This window comes from Carlito syrichta, unplaced genomic scaffold (genome assembly GCF_000164805.1).
Source record: "Carlito syrichta isolate Samal-C Ts95f unplaced genomic scaffold, Tarsius_syrichta-2.0.1 Scaffold308155, whole genome shotgun sequence".
NCBI classification, from domain to species: Eukaryota; Metazoa; Chordata; class Mammalia; order Primates; family Tarsiidae; genus Carlito; species Carlito syrichta.
The window spans coordinates 1,107,692-1,125,217 of NW_007252251.1; the positions used below are offsets into that span (position 1 = coordinate 1,107,692).

A 17,526-nucleotide genomic window follows, 5' to 3' on the forward strand; every position below is an offset into this window, starting at 1 on the left:
AAGTGGTGAAAGGTGGGGCTGGAGAAGCAAACGAGAGCCTGGACTTTGCATGCAACATTAAGAAACTTGGGTTTTACCTTCCAGAGGCCATTGAGGTTGGTTGCTGTTGATTTTATGGAGATAGTTGTAGACATCTAGAAGGAAGTAATCCCAATATGAGCGAGACTAGTTGCCAGAGTGCTGGAGAAGAGAAGAATATATCATGGAACTAAAACTATCTGAATGTGGGAAGTAAGAAAAGGATAGCTGTCAGATATTCAGCTTAGATGTCTAGTTGGATGGTGATACCGTAAACGAAAATAAAAGAATGGAGACAAACCAAGACTTACTTTGCTGTTGTGCGATAGAGGGCCATGAAATCATGAAGAGTTTGCTTTTGTTTTTGACTTTGAAATGACTGTAAGGCATACAGGTATATATGACCGGCAAACAGTTACTATGTGCATCTGAAGCTTGGAAGCCAGGTCCACAGTGGAGTGAAAGAAATGAGATCCAGTACTGTCAAGTTGAAATGAAACCATTTGAACACGGAAGAGGTCCCTAAAGAGCATGTGCAGAGTGGAGAGTCATGGATGGAGTTAAGGGCTAGGTGAAGAAAGAGCAGCCTGAGAAATAAAGAGGAGAACCCGGGAAAAAGGTGTCACGAAGCAAGAATACATCCAAGGTCAGGAATAAGATAGTGGTTGGCTGATTCAATGACATGGGTAGAATGAGATTAAAAAGTAAAAGCATGTTCATTGCATTTGACAGTGAGGAGCCATCGATGTTTTCTAAAGCACTGATTGAGAATGTCCTATATTTCAAGACTGTGCAAGGCCCTTTAATGAGATCGTGAAAAAGACGTACATGATTTGGGCCCTTGCAGATCTTACAAACTTGGAGAATGGAGGGCTTGAGTGGAGGGATACACACCGCTAAAGAGTTAAATTGTAGAGTGAGAATGAGTATGCAGTGCCGTGAATATACTGTGTTCCTCTCCCCATCTCTCAGTCCCTGTCCCTGGAGAACTACTGCTTGTCCTTCATTTCTCAGATCAAACGTCACTTTCTTCGAGAAACCTCGTCTGACCCTTACACCAGATCCAGGTGCCTCTCTTAGCTGTCTTCATATTTTCTACTTTTCCTTCATAGTATTTGGCATAGCTTATGAATTTACAGTTACTGTTCCATTTTTTTTTTTTTTTTTTTTTTAGTTGGAGTCTCACTCCATCACCCAGGCTGGAGGGCAGTGGCACGCTCACAGCCACCCCAGTGACGATCTGCTGTTCTCTGGTGATCCCTCCGCCTCAGCCTTCCAAGTGACTGGAACTACAGGCACACACTACCACACCTGGCTAATTTTTGATTTAATGTAGAGACGGGGTCTCGCCAAGTCGCCCGGGCTAGTCTTGAACTCGTGGGCTCCAGCAGTTCATTTGCCTCGGCCTCCCATAGCGCTGGGATTATAGGCTGAGCCACCAAGCCCAGCTTTGTACAATCGATTAATGTCTGTCTGCACCTTAGACAATAAGCTACTTTGGGGCAGGAACTATGTCAGATTTTATCAGTGAGCAAATAATTACTTGCTGAGTTAATAAGTGAATTAAAGGTAGCTGAATGTTTCAGGAACATGGGATTGCCGTCAGCGGAGGAGGAAGTGAGAAATATATATATTTTAACTTTTCAACAATGCACATTCAATAGAAATTGTACGTAGAACTTTGAATTTTGGTATTTTCCTAGCCTAGCAATATTCAGTGAGTTGCTCTCTCTTATACCAGGCAGGGCAGTAAGCCACAGCACCCTGTCAGCCACGCAATAACAAGAGAAAACAACCCCTGCTCACAGGGCACTGTGTTTCCAGTGTTACGTGAATGTTATATTTTGTGTTTTTCATCCCACCATGTCTGCAAAAGGCCCGTTTTTGTGATATTTTCAACTTAACAATATTTTCAAGTTGGATCATCTGTCAGTGTGCATGTGTGTTCATATATAGAGTTAATGATTAAACTCCTATAGATCTTCATCTGTCCTGTAAAGTATATCAGGCATAGAAGTGGTTCTTTGTGTCATTTCTGTATACTACGATATGAACTTAATATCAAACTTTTGGGAGCATCTAACTTATTCTGAACACTTTATCTCCCAACTTTTAATAACAAGATATTAGCAAATTTGATACATAAATATTCAGTTTCTTAAATGGCACTCATCCTTATGTGTTATAGATGGAGAGAAGAAAATATGAGTAACAACAAAGCAAATGACATTTGTAGCTTATGAGTGCTCAGTTTCATCTCATGTATTAGGATACCTAGTCTGTCCCTGTCTCTTCTGTAAAAACAGAATTCTGATGCTCAATTATAGTCCTTTGGGTGACTAGTTTTGTGGTTTTTTTTTTTTTAGCAGAGCTAAAGTAATGGATATTTTTGAAGCTTTATAGTAAAAACGACTTCATTGAAGACAAAATGAACTGTATGTAAATATACTCTAAACCTGTGTTTTAAGGCTTTACGTTTTAAAAACAAAGATGACACTGTTATACTCAGAATTCATTAGCATATGAAATAGATTATGCCCTGGTATTCTGAGTTTAGATTACAACTTGCTTAGCAAATGTAAAAGTAGTGTCTCCTGTTGCATGTTGGCTTGCATTTTGCTGGTTCATTTTTGTTAGTATCGAATAATAAAATTTTCATATGTAATCAAGATATAGTCACAGTAGGATTACAGAAAGCACTGTGTACTTGGCAGTTGGTGAATTATGAAACCATTTTTCCTACGATTATGTATAAATATTCAAATTAATCTATAGAACCACATAACCCTGCAACATACAGGGTTACCATAGACCAGAGAGCATTCAGAGCTTACAGTTTTATCACTTTCTGTGCAGAAATACTATTTGAACAACGGTATTTTAGTTGTGTTACTAATAAAGACTGTTGAAATAAAAAGACTAAAAGTAAGTCTTAATTATTTAAGTGAAATAATAAATAGGACACGTGAGGATTTTAGAACCCAGTGAAGCAATATTACCAACATATAAAATGACTGAGTTTTTTATATGAAATTTCAATGGCACACGAGCTGACAGTCACAAGTTTAGCTTATTAGAGCAAGTTTCCTATCAGAAAAAGTCGTGGTCCTGTTTTGAGAAAACAGTTTGATTTGGCCCAAAGAATAGCAAAAACAAGAAGACTCAGATACGTCTTGTGGTGGGAGATCATGCGTGTTTGGTTAGCAAAGAATGATTAACCTTCTGATTTTTACCTTTAAGTTAATAATAATAGACTGTTTCTCTTAATAAAGAAATGAACATGAATTCAAAATCTTTTCTCTACTCACTAGTATTGTCACTCAAGCAGATTACTTTTCTGAGCAGGTTATGAATAAGAATGCCAATCTCATGGTGCAGTTATGAGGCTTAAAAGTGCTCAACTGTGTATAATGCTTGGCACTAAAAGGATCTAAATGTTAACCCTCCTTACTTTGTAGGTCACCTACGACATAGCTAGTTTGTTAGGTTGTATTAACTCCATTTTAAGATCAAACTTGTATATAGTCAAAAAGTTGAATATACAGTGTTTTGGGTGTTCAGAACATGTTTTCTCCTACTCATATCATTTAAAGAAGGATCAGAAATCACTCCAGGGTCCAGTAGGGCCTTTGGCCTATGATACTCCTAATGCTGTTTACTGTGCTGGATATGACCACAGTAATAACCGACAAACATGAGCAACAGAGGATTCGTGCTGGACTAGGGACTGTTTTACCAAAAAGTTAAAGAGCTTAAGCTCAGAGACCCTCGCCTACATAGGCCCCCTCTTAAGCCTTGCATCTAATTTGTATTTGTGATTTACATTCTTCTTTTTTTTCTTTTTTCTTTTAACTTTTAAATTTTTTTATTTTAAAATTATGGGATGTAATTCAGGGTTAGGTATACAAATATTCATTTTGCAGGTACCCTTGTTGATGAGGTGTGCCCCCTTCCCCAGGCAGATTTCCACTACTGTCAGTCCCACCTCCCTACCCCACCCCCGCATTTTCCCGCTACTGTCAATCCTTTTCTTATAGTATTACCATAGTTGTTCAAGGTCCACTTATGAATGAGAACATGTGATACTCAGCTCTTTGTTTCTGTGAGAGATCACTCAGTATTATAGACTAATTCCATCCAGGTTGCTGTGAAGTACATAGTTTTGTTCTTCTTTATGGCTGCGTAATATTCTATTGTGTATATGTACCACATTTTTTTATCCAGTCCTCTTTTCACGGGCAGCATGGTTGGTTCCATGTTCTTGCTATTGAAACAGGGTATAAAATAAATAAGCAAAAAATGATCACATTTCTATACACCAATAATAAACAGAAACCCAAATAAAAAGCACAATTTCATTCAGAGTAGCCACAAAAAAAATGAAATACCTTGGCATCTTCCTAACCAGAGATGTGAAAGACCTTCACAATGAAAACTGCAAAACGCTGCTCAAATAAATCAAAGATGACTCAAACAAGTGTAAAAATATTCCATGCTCATGGATTGGAAGAGTCAACGTTGTTAAGATGTCCATTCTACCTAAGGCAATCTACAGACGTAATGCAACACCCATCAGATTACCAGCAACATTCTTTTCAGACCTAGAAACAACAATACAGGAATTCATATGGGAACATAACCAACCAAGAATAGCCAAAACAATCCTCAGCAAAAAAAAACAAAGCAGGAGGTATCACACTCCCAGCCAATGCATTCTTCTTGTTAAAGAAGGCTCCTCAAATTAGATAACCTACAGGTCCCACAAAACCTAGATTCAGTGTTACTGGAGTACCATGTGAAAGAAAAAAAATCAGTATGAGTAAAAAGAATAAGGTGACGTGCATTCAGTTTTTATTGCCCAACTCATGCTTTCTTGATAACCCTTTACCCAGATGCTCACACACCCTTGCCACAAGCTAGCCCTCACCCATCTAGGAAGGTGCTCTTTAGTCCAGCGTCTGCCTAAGAATTACCCATATGAGGAAGTCAGAAAGGGGGACACCTGGCAATCAAGGGGTTTGCCATTGCATCACCCAGGTATCTGATTTCTCACATTTTTAGGTGACTTAAGGGGGATGGATAGATGGGAACTAACTTTGTATCAATCTAACTCAGTACACTGGGTTGGTTGCTGTGCATATATTATCACGTTATCCACTACATGGTAAAGAATATTCTCTAACTTGAGGCTTGAAAAAGGTGAAATAACTTAGTCTAAACAAGCTAGCAGAACTGGAAGACAAACATGGAGCTTCTTGAAGTCAACTCCCAGGTTCTTTCAGCCTCCTTAAGTGGGACTGAGGCTGACTGCCAAGGTCAGTTAGCTCCTCTGAGGGAATGCGTTTTTAACCTGCATTCTCCTAATGGTTCTGAATAACTAAAGTCTTGCCAGCCACTTGGAAAACTTTTCTTTCTTGGTTCATTCCTTTACCCATGTATAAACTACTTGTCTGTAATATGCTGCCATCTACTTTATGTGTAGCCACACTACTGCAGAAGCTGAGAGAACTACACAATGTAATAGGGGAAGGAGAACATAATTTCAAATGAAATGTGTAAAGTTGTGGACGGTAGCCAAGGCTTAACTGCTAAGAGTCAAACAATGACTGGAGGATTTGCCTCACATGTTAACTGTGAAGTTCCCAGTCTCATTAAAACATCTACTGACACACTAGTCCCAATGCAATAGCATGGATAGAAGCGTATACTAATCAGAATGATACTACAAACATCTTTTAAGAAACTTTTAAGCAGAGAACTCACATCCATCCCTCCACACACATATGAATGAGTGAAGCTGTGACTTGAGCGTCGTAAGTGCCTACTCCATGGTAAAAAGGAAAGACTGCTCAGGTGATCCTGTTTTAATGACAAGAGGTCTGGGCAGTAGAGCCAAAGTATTTTCCTTTAGATGAAATAATGTTGAGTCAATGTTAAGTTCTCTTTTATAACTCTTCACCTGTCAGAAAACATGTGCACGTATTTGAGTGAAAGATGGCTCTAATTTATATACAAGGCCCATGAGGATTTTGAGTCATGTCCAGTTATTCCTCAGAGTAATACTTGACTTTGGAAAGTGAGACTAGCCAGGAATAAAATCCATGTTACACAAACCCTGTGTCTACATGTAAACTGAAAACAACAATAGAGGAAGATGCTTGGTTGCACAGCTGGCATTGTACAGACAGTTCTGTAAACAACATGTTTACAAATAATGTCAAGAGTTGGAACCTGAAATAGTATTGCAGATGCATTTAAATCTGCCATGATTTCCTTCAGCAAGGACAGATTTCTGTTTTTCTTTTTTATGTTTATTCACAAAAAAGTTTTACATAATCCCTTCTTTTAAGGAATACTCTCCATCTCTTCTTAATCCCCCAAGCCACCTCATTCCTACTGATCACAGCATAAACAGAATATATTTTCACAGCGTTACAGATTAACTATTAGGTACATGTCTAGAGAGACAAATGTGTCTTCTCTTGAGTTGCGTTTGTTTATATATTGGTCAAAATAAGCCAAAAGCTTGAGTGCCTGAAATACTACTGAGCTTTGCACATGTGAAAGTATTTGGTAAAAATGTAGTCTTGGAGATGTAGTATAAGCAAATGAAAAGCCTCAAGAATGCTGTGAGAGACTTTTATTTTTTGTGAAACATGTAAATATGCCATAGAATGTGCCAGATTTTACTTTCTAAGAACGCCAGTAACTTTTCCACCTCTTTCCCTCTCATGCTATCACAGATCCACATCCAGAGAACTGAAGGATGTGACCACATGACCTGCTCACAGTGTAACACTAATTTTTGTTATCGATGTGGGGAGAGATACCGCCAACTTCGTTTCTTTGGAGACCACACATCAAACCTCAGTATATTTGGATGCAAATATCGCTACCTCCCAGAGAGACCTCATTTAAGGAGATTAGTGCGAGGGTCCGTCTGTGGTGAGTATCTGACATGCTTCTGGGAATCTTCCCTGGGAATTCAGAGCAATAAAACTGAGAAATGTGACCCATTTCTCAAGCATCTGCTATGTGCCAGGTATACTAGTAGAACCTTTACCTCCAAAATGAGGAGGAAAATCTCTCACCCCTTGAAATCAAAATTAAAATTCTAAATTTTGTTAGCAGGACACTACTTATATGAAGAAGCAGATTTTGTTCAAAAAGCAGATTCTTAATTATACAGCAGAAATCTGAAGTCATTTGCCTTTTACATTTCTGAAACCCTATTATATATAAGCCACTTGATTAAGGAGACTTTGTCTTTTTTTTTTTTTTTTTTTTTTTCCTTTTTAAATCAGCATCTCACTCTGTCACCCAGGCCCAGGTTAGAGTGCAGGGGCATGCTCACAGCCACTGTATCCTCAGCCTACTGGGCTCAGGTGATCCTTCCACCTCAGCCTTCCAAGTAGCTGGGATTACAGGTGTGCACCACCACACTGCTAATTTTTCTATTTTTTGTAGAGACAAGGTCTCATTGCCCAGGCTGATCTTGAACCTCTGGTCTCAGGCAGTTCTTGCCTCTGGCTCCCAAAGTTCTGGGATTACAGGTATGAGCCACTATGCCCAGCTCACATTTATTTTGTAGGGACAGAATCTGGCAGCATATCTTACAAATATCCTCTGTTCATTAATGGAAGACGTACAGTACAGCACAGTATGGAACATGGTCTAAGGTGAAAGAAGCATCCACATTTTTCACAGCCCTATAGTGGGGTTCCTTATAATCTGTATAATTGATAAGTTACTGCTTATATTTTTCTATTGTATTAATCATCAGTAGCTAACAGTTAATGGAATGAATGTCACCCTCAGTGCATACAAACCCGAGGTTAATTATCTAAGTATAAATGCCCTTGTGGATTGGCTTTTGCCCCTTTTCTCAACAACACACAGCCTCAAACACAACCTCTACACACACGCGCGCGCACACACACACACACAAATGATACAAGCAGAAACACAAAAACCTGTTCATCATCAAGTCACCTTGGCCTAATGCCACTGCCTTTGGCTGATACGGTGTTTTTTGACCTAATCTTTCTTCTTCTAATAATTCCCTACCCCTCTGGAATGTATCCGCTGTACAATTTCTTCCTCTCTTTTTCATATTTCAGAGCCCCATTTTTTTTCTGGCAGTCTTTCTCAGATATCTGTAGGACTTTTTAACATCGCCCACATTTTCTCTTTTCTGTCTTCTTTAGCCTACTTCTTGAAAATCTCCTTATATCTCTCCTTAGCCCACTGTCATTTCATTACTGCTGTGAGCCACTTTTCTGACACTAACAGATTTCTATCAGGTAAAAGATAAAACATACCTTTTTAAAAGTACTTTAACATATGGAAACCAATGCCATTATTTTCTAAAATCTTTATAAACACTATAAAAGTATTCTTCCTAAGGGCTAATTAAATATAGTTTTCCACACCCAATAGCCAAGACTGGTTTTAATGATTTTCACTGTGTACTTTTAAAAATTTGTTTATATGGTAGGCATTGTAATTATATAATCAGTATTTACTTATTAGTTAAATAGATTTTGGAGGAATAGCAAGAGAATCTAACCCTAGCAGTAATACCATGAGAAACTGATTACAAATTAAGTTTGGAGCTGTAACCTATCTATAAACCTATATATGGAGAGAGCAACTCAAAAAACACAAAACTCTCATATTGTTAGGCATTGTTAGTTCTTTTCTTTTCTTCTTCAGTACCATTCTTGGACACTGTTGTGGCAAGATGTTTCCTTCCATTCTTTATTTTAAATAATCATTGCTTTGATGAGTCTTTTCCTTTTTTCTTTTTGTTTTTCAGTTTAGACTTTTTTAAATGAGGGAAGTCATTTCTGGTTTTGTTTGTCTGGTAATATTTTGGATGCTGGCTTAGTTCATTTTCTACTGCTATAGCAAATTACCACAGACTGGGTATTTGTAAAGGAATGATACTGATTTTGGTTCATGATTCTGGAGCCTGGAAAGTCCTAGATCGAGTGGCTGCATCACAGTGTGGCAGAAGAACAAGCAAGCACATGAGACAGAAAGTGGGAGCTGAACATATCCTTTTATCAGGGACCCACTCCTTTGATAACTAATACAATAATAGCAATTCATTTGTAACTGCTCTGCCCTCATGACCCAATTATCTCTCAAAGGCCCCACCTCCCAGTGCCATTACATTGGCAATTAAATTTCAACATGTGTTTTGGAGGTGACATGCAAGCCATAGCAGATGAGTTCTCTTTGAATTCTCTCAGTGTTTGCCTGGATGGCACTATAATCTTTTTATTTGGTCAAAACATAGAGTCGAGTTATTTTGCAACCTGTAAAATGGACAGCAAGCTAGTGAACAGGGAAATACTTTCTCTCTACAATCTCTTCTGTTTTCTTCTTATTTCAAAAGTGATGGTCAGCTTTTAGTAAATGGCTTTCTTTTTGGCCTGTCTTCTGTTCCATGTGTGTGCACACACATGTGTGCATAAAACCACATCAGGATAAACCTGGCAAAGTAGGGAGTGGCTGGCTGTGGGATAAGCTCTCTAACCCACATGGATTTTCCCATAGCTGCCTCTAATTGCTGTTGGACCATAACTTCAAGGGGAGTGGTCCCAACTCTCCCATGCCCACAAAAGGCAGGAAAGGAGGTTATTCAGTAATTCACAAAACTACTCAAGAGAGAGAGGATGGATTATAGAAAAGCCCTCCCATCCACCATTCGTATGTGATCTAACCAAGCTTGCTCCCTCAATCTGGACTGCAACCTTACATGTCCTTGGCCTGAGGCGGAGACTGGGCCTCCATCTGTTTCACAGCTAAAGGATAGTCGTTATTTCAGGTTACCATGTGCCCAGCTAGATATCAGATTCTGCTCATGTAGAATAAGGGAGAACAGAAATTTGGGGATGATTAGCAGTCTTTGACATGGAGGAATCTCCCCAGTAAGGCGTGGGCAGATTATTCAAGGAATGGTACTGGAAATAAAAGTGGTTGAGGAAAAAGTTTAAATTCTCACATCATGTCATACAAAAATTTTAAGTTTTGAATCAAGTCATATATTTGTTTAAAAACAGGTCAACTGATTTCTAAATGGCAAATAATTTATATGCACAAAAGCAGTGGAGCCTTTTCCAAAAATAAACACTCAATTAAAAAAAAAGCAAGGCTAGAACCAGAATTAGAGAAATACAAATAGTCAGTAAACATGTTCAAAATATTCAGTGTTATTAGCAGTCAGGGAAATGTAAATTAAAATGAGATACTGACTAGCAGATATTTTGTCAGATTAATAGCGCTGGACTTTCATCCTCCACTCAATTAATTGGAAATGATATACATCTTTTGCAAAGAAATTTGATAGTAATGTGAAGAACATTTTAAACCATGATATAGCTAGCTAGACTGACAATGGCTTATATACAAGTATAATTTAAGATAGTAAAAAAAAGTATTAGAATACGTTTATTACTTCACAAAGAGAGAGAGAGTACATACATATCTAGTTCCTTGAATTCTGTGGTGTTTGAGAGAAAAAATTCAGTACTATTACTATACAGTCATACTTCATTGCTACTAGAAAGATATATTGATAATTACTTGAAAAGGAAATATGAGCAAACAGACTGAATGAACTATGTAGGAGGTAATTCGATTATTTAGAAGTACACGAGCCTACATATTCTAAACTCTTAAACTTAGCTTTAAGAGTGTGCTAAACTTAACTGTTCTCTGGGACTTAATATTATTTAATAGGATTCTGACATTGGTGGAAAATATAAGTAAAACCCATGGTTAGACATTGAATAACTGAATGGTGATCCTTTTGTAATTAGGTATTTGAAACAGCATTTTATACATGTCTGATCACCTGGTTTCAAAGACAATGTCTTCAAAATTTAAAAAGTTAGTATTTTTCTGACAAACTTCCAACAAGTGACTCCATTATGTTTCTGCTTTTTCAGGTAATTGTTTATCCCCAATTACTGGCCTTAATTTATAGACTGGTGTCCCTGCTCCATTCTTAAACAACTGTGTGATTCTCCTGCAAAGTTCCTGTGTTCCTTTCTCATCGCTTGTTGCACCGGGGTTGTGCAGTGCTCTAGCTGTGTCACTTGCCTTAAGGTTGCTATACAATAACAAGACATGAGTTACTAACCTCTTTCTGTGCTAATGTGTTTCAAAGTCTGTGGGATTCCAGTGGTGGACTCTACCATGTTTGCATATAACTTGAGCTTATAATTATCACGGCTTTAGTTGTTCATGCAGAGAAGAACATGCTTGCTGATATCACCTGGCAACCCTGCCAGCGTTTAGCCTTCTTATTTATAAGTGCTTTCTCTTTTGGTGTGTTAAAATGATTCACCTGAATAACTTCCAACATGTTGTATATTTATCAGTAGTTTTCTCTGCTGTCTTGAAGCATCCCATTTGCATAGTTCAGTCTTTTAGATGTTTGTGTTATTAGTTTTCTTTGGACCCGGGAACCGCTTTTAGTAATCACCGGCTCTCCATCTTGTGAGCTAACTAGGTTTTCTCCTGCCAACTGAGAATGTACCACTCCTTTCTTAATCTTTTAGCATATTTCACACTGAAAATGGAAAAGGAGCTCCAGGAAAAGCACAAAGATTAATTGCCCTGGTAGAATAAAGCAAGCCAGTAGCTTTGAAAATTTTTTTGTTGTTGTTCTAAATGGTAAGTGATTTTTGAGATGTTTGATGCGTGAGCTTAGGACTCAGTGAAGTTACCACAGATGTGTATCTGTTCTACATGACCCAACACATTTCTTAGAAAAATATAGTCTTAATTGTAATCAGACTTTAAAAAATAACATACTCTGTGGTATTTAAACAGCTTTACTATAATTGTTTGGCAAATTAGCTTCGAAACTCTTTAAATTATTTTGCCTTTTGTTTTCCAGCTGGAAAATTATTCATTGCACCTCTAATCCTGGTCTTGGGATTAGCACTAGGGGCCATAGCGGTTGTAATCGGTAAGAAATGCTTCACATATCTTAGATTAGAACTCTCTGAGGATCATTGATAGAATATGAGTGTAAATGTAATAATGTGCATCAGTTATTAAGTGGACATGATTTCTGTTCAGTGCCTGCTTTAGATAGCTGATCTTCTTACGTTTTAAATGTTTTCCTGGAGAATGTATTTGTGAATTTTTCAGTCTATGAACACTCTGATTCATGTGTTTTGTAAAGCATTATCAACCCCTTTTGATACCAAGGATAATACAACTAGTATATTAGTGGCAGAGTTAAGTGGGTTAGAACTGAATTTTTCCAATTCTGAGTTCAGGTTGGATCATCAAGGAAAAGAAGCTGTTGTCCACCCTTACATGTTTGGTTTGGGCCAGTAAAAGATGCCCTGGGGCACTCTGCCAGTTGGATAAAGAAAATGTGGTACATATACACAATGGAATATTACGTAGCCGTAAAGAAAAACAAAACTGTGGATGAATTTAGAGTTTATAATACTCAGTGATCTATCACAGTAACAGAGATCCAAGTACTACATATGTTCATTCATAAGCGGACCCTGAACATTTATCATAATACTGTGAGAAAGGGATTGGCAGTAGTTGGACACTACCAAGTTGGGGGGGGTATCATGTATCTAACCCCGAATTGCACCCCACATCTTTAAGATAAAAAAAGATGCCCTGGCTGAAAAAGATACCTTCAATGTGTATAGGAACGTAGACCCCAACATACATTTGAGCACTAACAAATGGGAAACCTTCCAGTGATTTGTATAGTTTTATTTACTCAAGTATGTCAAAGTATGTATCTTAAAGCAGTTCGTTCTCATACTCCAGCATGCTTTAGAATAGCCTGGAGGGCTGTTTAAAACACAAATCACTGGCTCCAACCTGCAGATTCTGACCCAGAATAGGGGCAGGGTCTATGGATTTGTATTTTTTTAAAGTTCTCAGGTGATGCTGCTGCTACCAGCTCAGGGATCACGCGTTCAGAACCATCGTGTTAGCGAATTTTAAACTCAGTGCTATAAGTAAAGGCTGCACTGGTCATCGTGCCATGCAGTGGATGGGTTTTGTTGTTGTTGTTATTGTTGTTGTTAACTGTAATGATTGTCGTATGTAAACTTCTATTTAGCAAGTCATGCATTGCAAGACATAGAATTATAAAGCATCTGACATTTAAGTCCTTGCAATGAACCATGACATTATGAAGTAGATACTATTATCTGCATTTTCCTAGGCTTACTAGGACCTCATAAATGATAGCACTGGGAAACAATACCAGCAATTGGCTCCACAGCCTGTGTTCTTAAGTAAACTGAAGTTGGTTATCATATTGTGCAAATGATATGACTGTGGAAAATAAAGATTTAAACCTAAGGTTTGATATTTCAATAGAAAGCACTAGTCCACTTTAAACTGGTGTCACTGAGGAAGAAAAGGCTAAAGGGAGGAAAAGCTAAAGTGAAAATCTTTTCATGTTCAGGTATTGCTAAATAATTATTATTTGTTGATTTGTAAATAAAAATGGAAGATTTTGAATATATAAACCTAGATGTCTCCCATCCTAACTAATGTTAATTTTTTTTAATCCCTAGGTTTATTTGTATTTCCCATCTATTGCCTTTGTAAAAAACAGAGAAAACGATCACGGACAGGTATGCACTGGTAAAACGCAGGTTATGTCATCTAACTAAGCTGGTCCCAGCATGAGCTGTACAGAATGGCGCGCAAAACGTGAGAGGAGCCTTCTACCTTCTCGACTCCCTGTGGTTCCCACAGGCCACAATGCCTCTAGCTACGGTGCACTCCCAACATGGCATCCTGTCTTTTGCCTAAACAAATTGCTGCTTTTTAAAAATGGTCACTTTCATAAACTATAAACATCTAGATCATAACTCCGATCTTTGTTGTTCTTGGAAGAAAATGTTTTAATTAAGAACTAATATCCTCAGAATTGTTCTGAGCACACCTCTTCTGAGCATTGCTTGGACCTTTGAGCCCTGAATCTCCCTCCAGGCCATCTTGTGAGACTTGGTGTGAATAGCTGAAGTTCTGTCAGTACCAACAAGCAAGACCACTTTTCAGAAGAGTTCAATGAGTGCACCTGTTCTCTTCTGTGGCCCAAGCAGTATAATTCCTTTATCTTTCAGATGCTGTAATTGCTAAAAATGTCAGTGTCCAAAAGGGAACTAATGAAACTAGATTAGTGGGAAGAATCCTGAGTTACTGAAGTATACATGTTTAGGGGTGTGAATGTTGTATGTATATAAATATATATCGAAACTCGGTCTAATAACCTTGAACTTACTTAATCCCATGCCTCTACATTATCTTTCCACACTTTCATAGGCCTATTTAAAGATGATGGTTCCTTTGTGGGCATAATTTGGTAATGTATTGAATTAAAGTCAATGAAGACAACAGGCTATTTGATGTTGACCCTTTCTATTTCTTGCTCTCTCTCTTTTTGCCACGCACGCGCAGAAATTTGTGCAGTGTATGCCAAGGAGGATTAAACTTTACAAACTGACAAAACTTGCTTTTAGGAAACTCTCAAGACCCAGATATTCAGTCTTTTCAGATTTCTTATATTTTGGCGTCTGTGCTTCACTCTGTGGATAAATCCTTCACATGGAATTATTTACTCCAAATAACACGTTTGCTGTAGAGAAAACTGCTTAAGCCTTTAAACAAGTCCCTATTCTGCTAACTTTTTTAGCCAACTTGTAATTACAGATAATTTTGCTTTAAGTCAAGGTTTTACATTATTTAATAATACCCCATCCACTTCCCTCGCCTCTCTTCCTCTCTTTTTTATTTTTTGTGTGTCAAGTTTTTCATTAAAACAATCGTTTTGAAGGATTTTTCTTATACATAATGATTTGTTGGAATCTTCTTTTGGAGCAGTAATTTGAAAACTTTTATGTTCATGAGTTTATCTGAAATATGACCTACTTTGGGGGAAAAAAAACAAAAAATGAAGGAAATATTTTCAGAAAGTTTTCCTCAAGCTGAGAAACCTTTAAAAATAAGAACAGGCAACTGAACTATGATAGTCTTCTGTTTTCATCATAAAAGTTCAGCTGTAGACAGGAAAAAAGATCCCTAAGAAGTCTAAAGTTTCTAATTGTCTCCAATTCTTAAAATTTGCTGTCATAGATATGCATTTATTTGTCAGCAACCCTGTCTGATTTGAAATAGATTGTGTGATAAAACATGCATTCACATAGATAGTCTGTCTTCATTGGGCTCCAGAATTTTGCATAAGAACATTTTATTATTTTTTGTTTGGACTGAAAAGTGAAGTTTATTTGCATTAATAGCAAGACCCTGTGTTTTCAACCTTTCTGAATAATACAGAATAGCTATCCTACAGCTTCTGGACTAGTTGTCTATTTGTAGTTAGAGGAGGGTGTGACGTTTATGGTTCTGGAACAGCGTATTTCTAAAGTGTATCATAATGCGAAAAACAGTGATGCTCTAGTTTTACAAATTTCTCATTTCATTCGTCCATCCAACTATCCATTTGGCAGATACTTACTGAGTGCCTGTTTTAAGTGCTCTAGTACTAATAACGAAAGAAGGAGATTTTTCTCACCCGAATGCACGTGTTTCTGTCATAAAAGTCCTTATGTCTTGTAAATTCATTTTTCCTGGACTTAGGCTTGCCAGTATGTGAATAGCACGGATTCTAAATCTAGCAGATCTGTGTGTGTTTGATATATGGATATCATATATGGCAGATAGAACATATTCTCATAACTGCATATGAATACATTTGCCATATACATTTGTACCAACTGGCTGAATAATATACTCTCTGGTCTTAGATAATCTATTTTCTTAGGCTCTTGTATCTGTTATCTTTGGCCTACTCAGGGATTTTTATTTCTTTCTTTAAGTAACTTATCTTTTGGAGGTATTTTTATATTATTTGGAAAACTTTCCAGTATACCCATTACAAAGTGGTGTCTGTTTTCAATGAAGGCTGTTTCATCAGTGCTTGAAATAGTGCACATTGTGTTGCACAAAACTCTCATTTTTCTATTGCATAGCTTTTTAAATTAACGTATGCATTTTTTCTCTTTAAAGGATGATAGATATTAAGCCTTTCCCCACTGGTTACTTAATGTAATTGTGATTTTAAAAAAAAAACAAAAAACTAAATTTCATGAAGATCTTAGAATGAGAGAAGAAAAAAGTATTATTTATATGTCAGTGCCAATTTTGAAGGTAAAACAATAGTCGCAACTTTTGGGATAAATTCTAAAAACTGCTTTAGAAAAAGAAGTGTGCACATAAAATAAATATCTTTTTATTCAAGGCTTGTCATTTTTATATATTTTTATTGTAAATTTAATATATACTACTTTTAAAAAAAAAGAATTTATAAAATGCAAATTTCTCTTCTTACCCCACCCCTTATTTTCTAGGGGTAACCACTGTTGATGGTTTGGTAGGTGTCCTTTCAAACACTTTCTACAAGTATACACATAAGTGTGTGTGTTTATGTATATGTCCATGTGTGTATTCATTTTATATAAATAGAATAATATTCTTACTGTGCTGTGACTCTTTTTCACTTTATTATATATCAGTAACACCTTTCCATAAAAGTTTTGTAAATCTATTTACCTTCAATAGATTTCTTTTATAAATGACTGTAGTTCATTGTAGAGCTGTACTTTAATTTACTGAATTAGTTGAATGGACGTCAAGATTGTTTTCACTTCGCTATTACAAAGAAAGCATTGGTGAAGACCCTTTTGCATCTATTTTTGTCGAACATGTTATAAGTTTTTAAATTTTTGTTTTTTAACGAAATTTGTAATAAATATTTTAAGTCATTTTTCAGGAACTGAGATCCTAGAAATAATGTATTTGAGATCTTTTTTTTTTTTGGATAAAAGAAAGATTGTACAGGAATGCATAATTTTTAAAGAAAGGCATCTTTTGAAGGATAATTTCCTTTCTGCCTGATTAGTCAAATAAATATATTGTCAAAACTTATAAGAGAAACTCTTTTTCCAATAAAAATAAAATGGGATGAGGTGACTGTAAGGTAACGTGAGAAAGACAAATGGATTTTTGGATTGCCTCGTTTTAAAACTTGAGCAATTTAAATGAAATACTCAAACCGATTGATAATGTCTGTCACCTTTTTAAAAACACTCTCCATTTTGTGCCCATGGCCCAAGAGGAACTTTCTTATACCTTTGTGAAAAGTCGGAAGCAGTGTGTGGCAATTATAAGTGCCCACAGTAATTCAGAGAAACATAAATTAGATTGTGTAAGATTTAGTGGTTTGGTGTGATGATTGTAAGTTACAAAATAACATGAAATATTCATTTTACAAAAAAATCTCAATGGTTTCTCAGTGTGGAATAAGAATAAAAGAGGGGTCAAAGCTTTTGGTACAGGCAACATCCTGTTGCCAGGACCGTGATCTGCTCCTAGGTGCTCTTGTCTCCTGAGAGTAGAACAGACAGGAAAACAATCAAAGATAATTAAACACCAGTC

General features: G+C 36.9%; 1 protein-coding gene across 1 annotated transcript in view; it reads left to right on the forward strand.

Moving 5' to 3' along the window:
- Positions 1–14,432, forward strand: part of RNF217 (ring finger protein 217) — a gene marked incomplete at its 5' end in the record, with an annotated part of 120,644 nt that extends 106,212 nt beyond the window's left edge. Inside the window, 3 exons of the mRNA XM_021716084.1 lie at positions 6,762–6,963; positions 11,933–12,004; positions 13,602–14,432. Of these exons, the coding sequence (XP_021571759.1) occupies positions 6,762–6,963; positions 11,933–12,004; positions 13,602–13,675 (348 nt within the window). The remainder of the gene's footprint in view (positions 1–6,761; positions 6,964–11,932; positions 12,005–13,601) is intronic.
- Between the last annotated feature and the right edge of the window lie 3,094 nt (positions 14,433–17,526).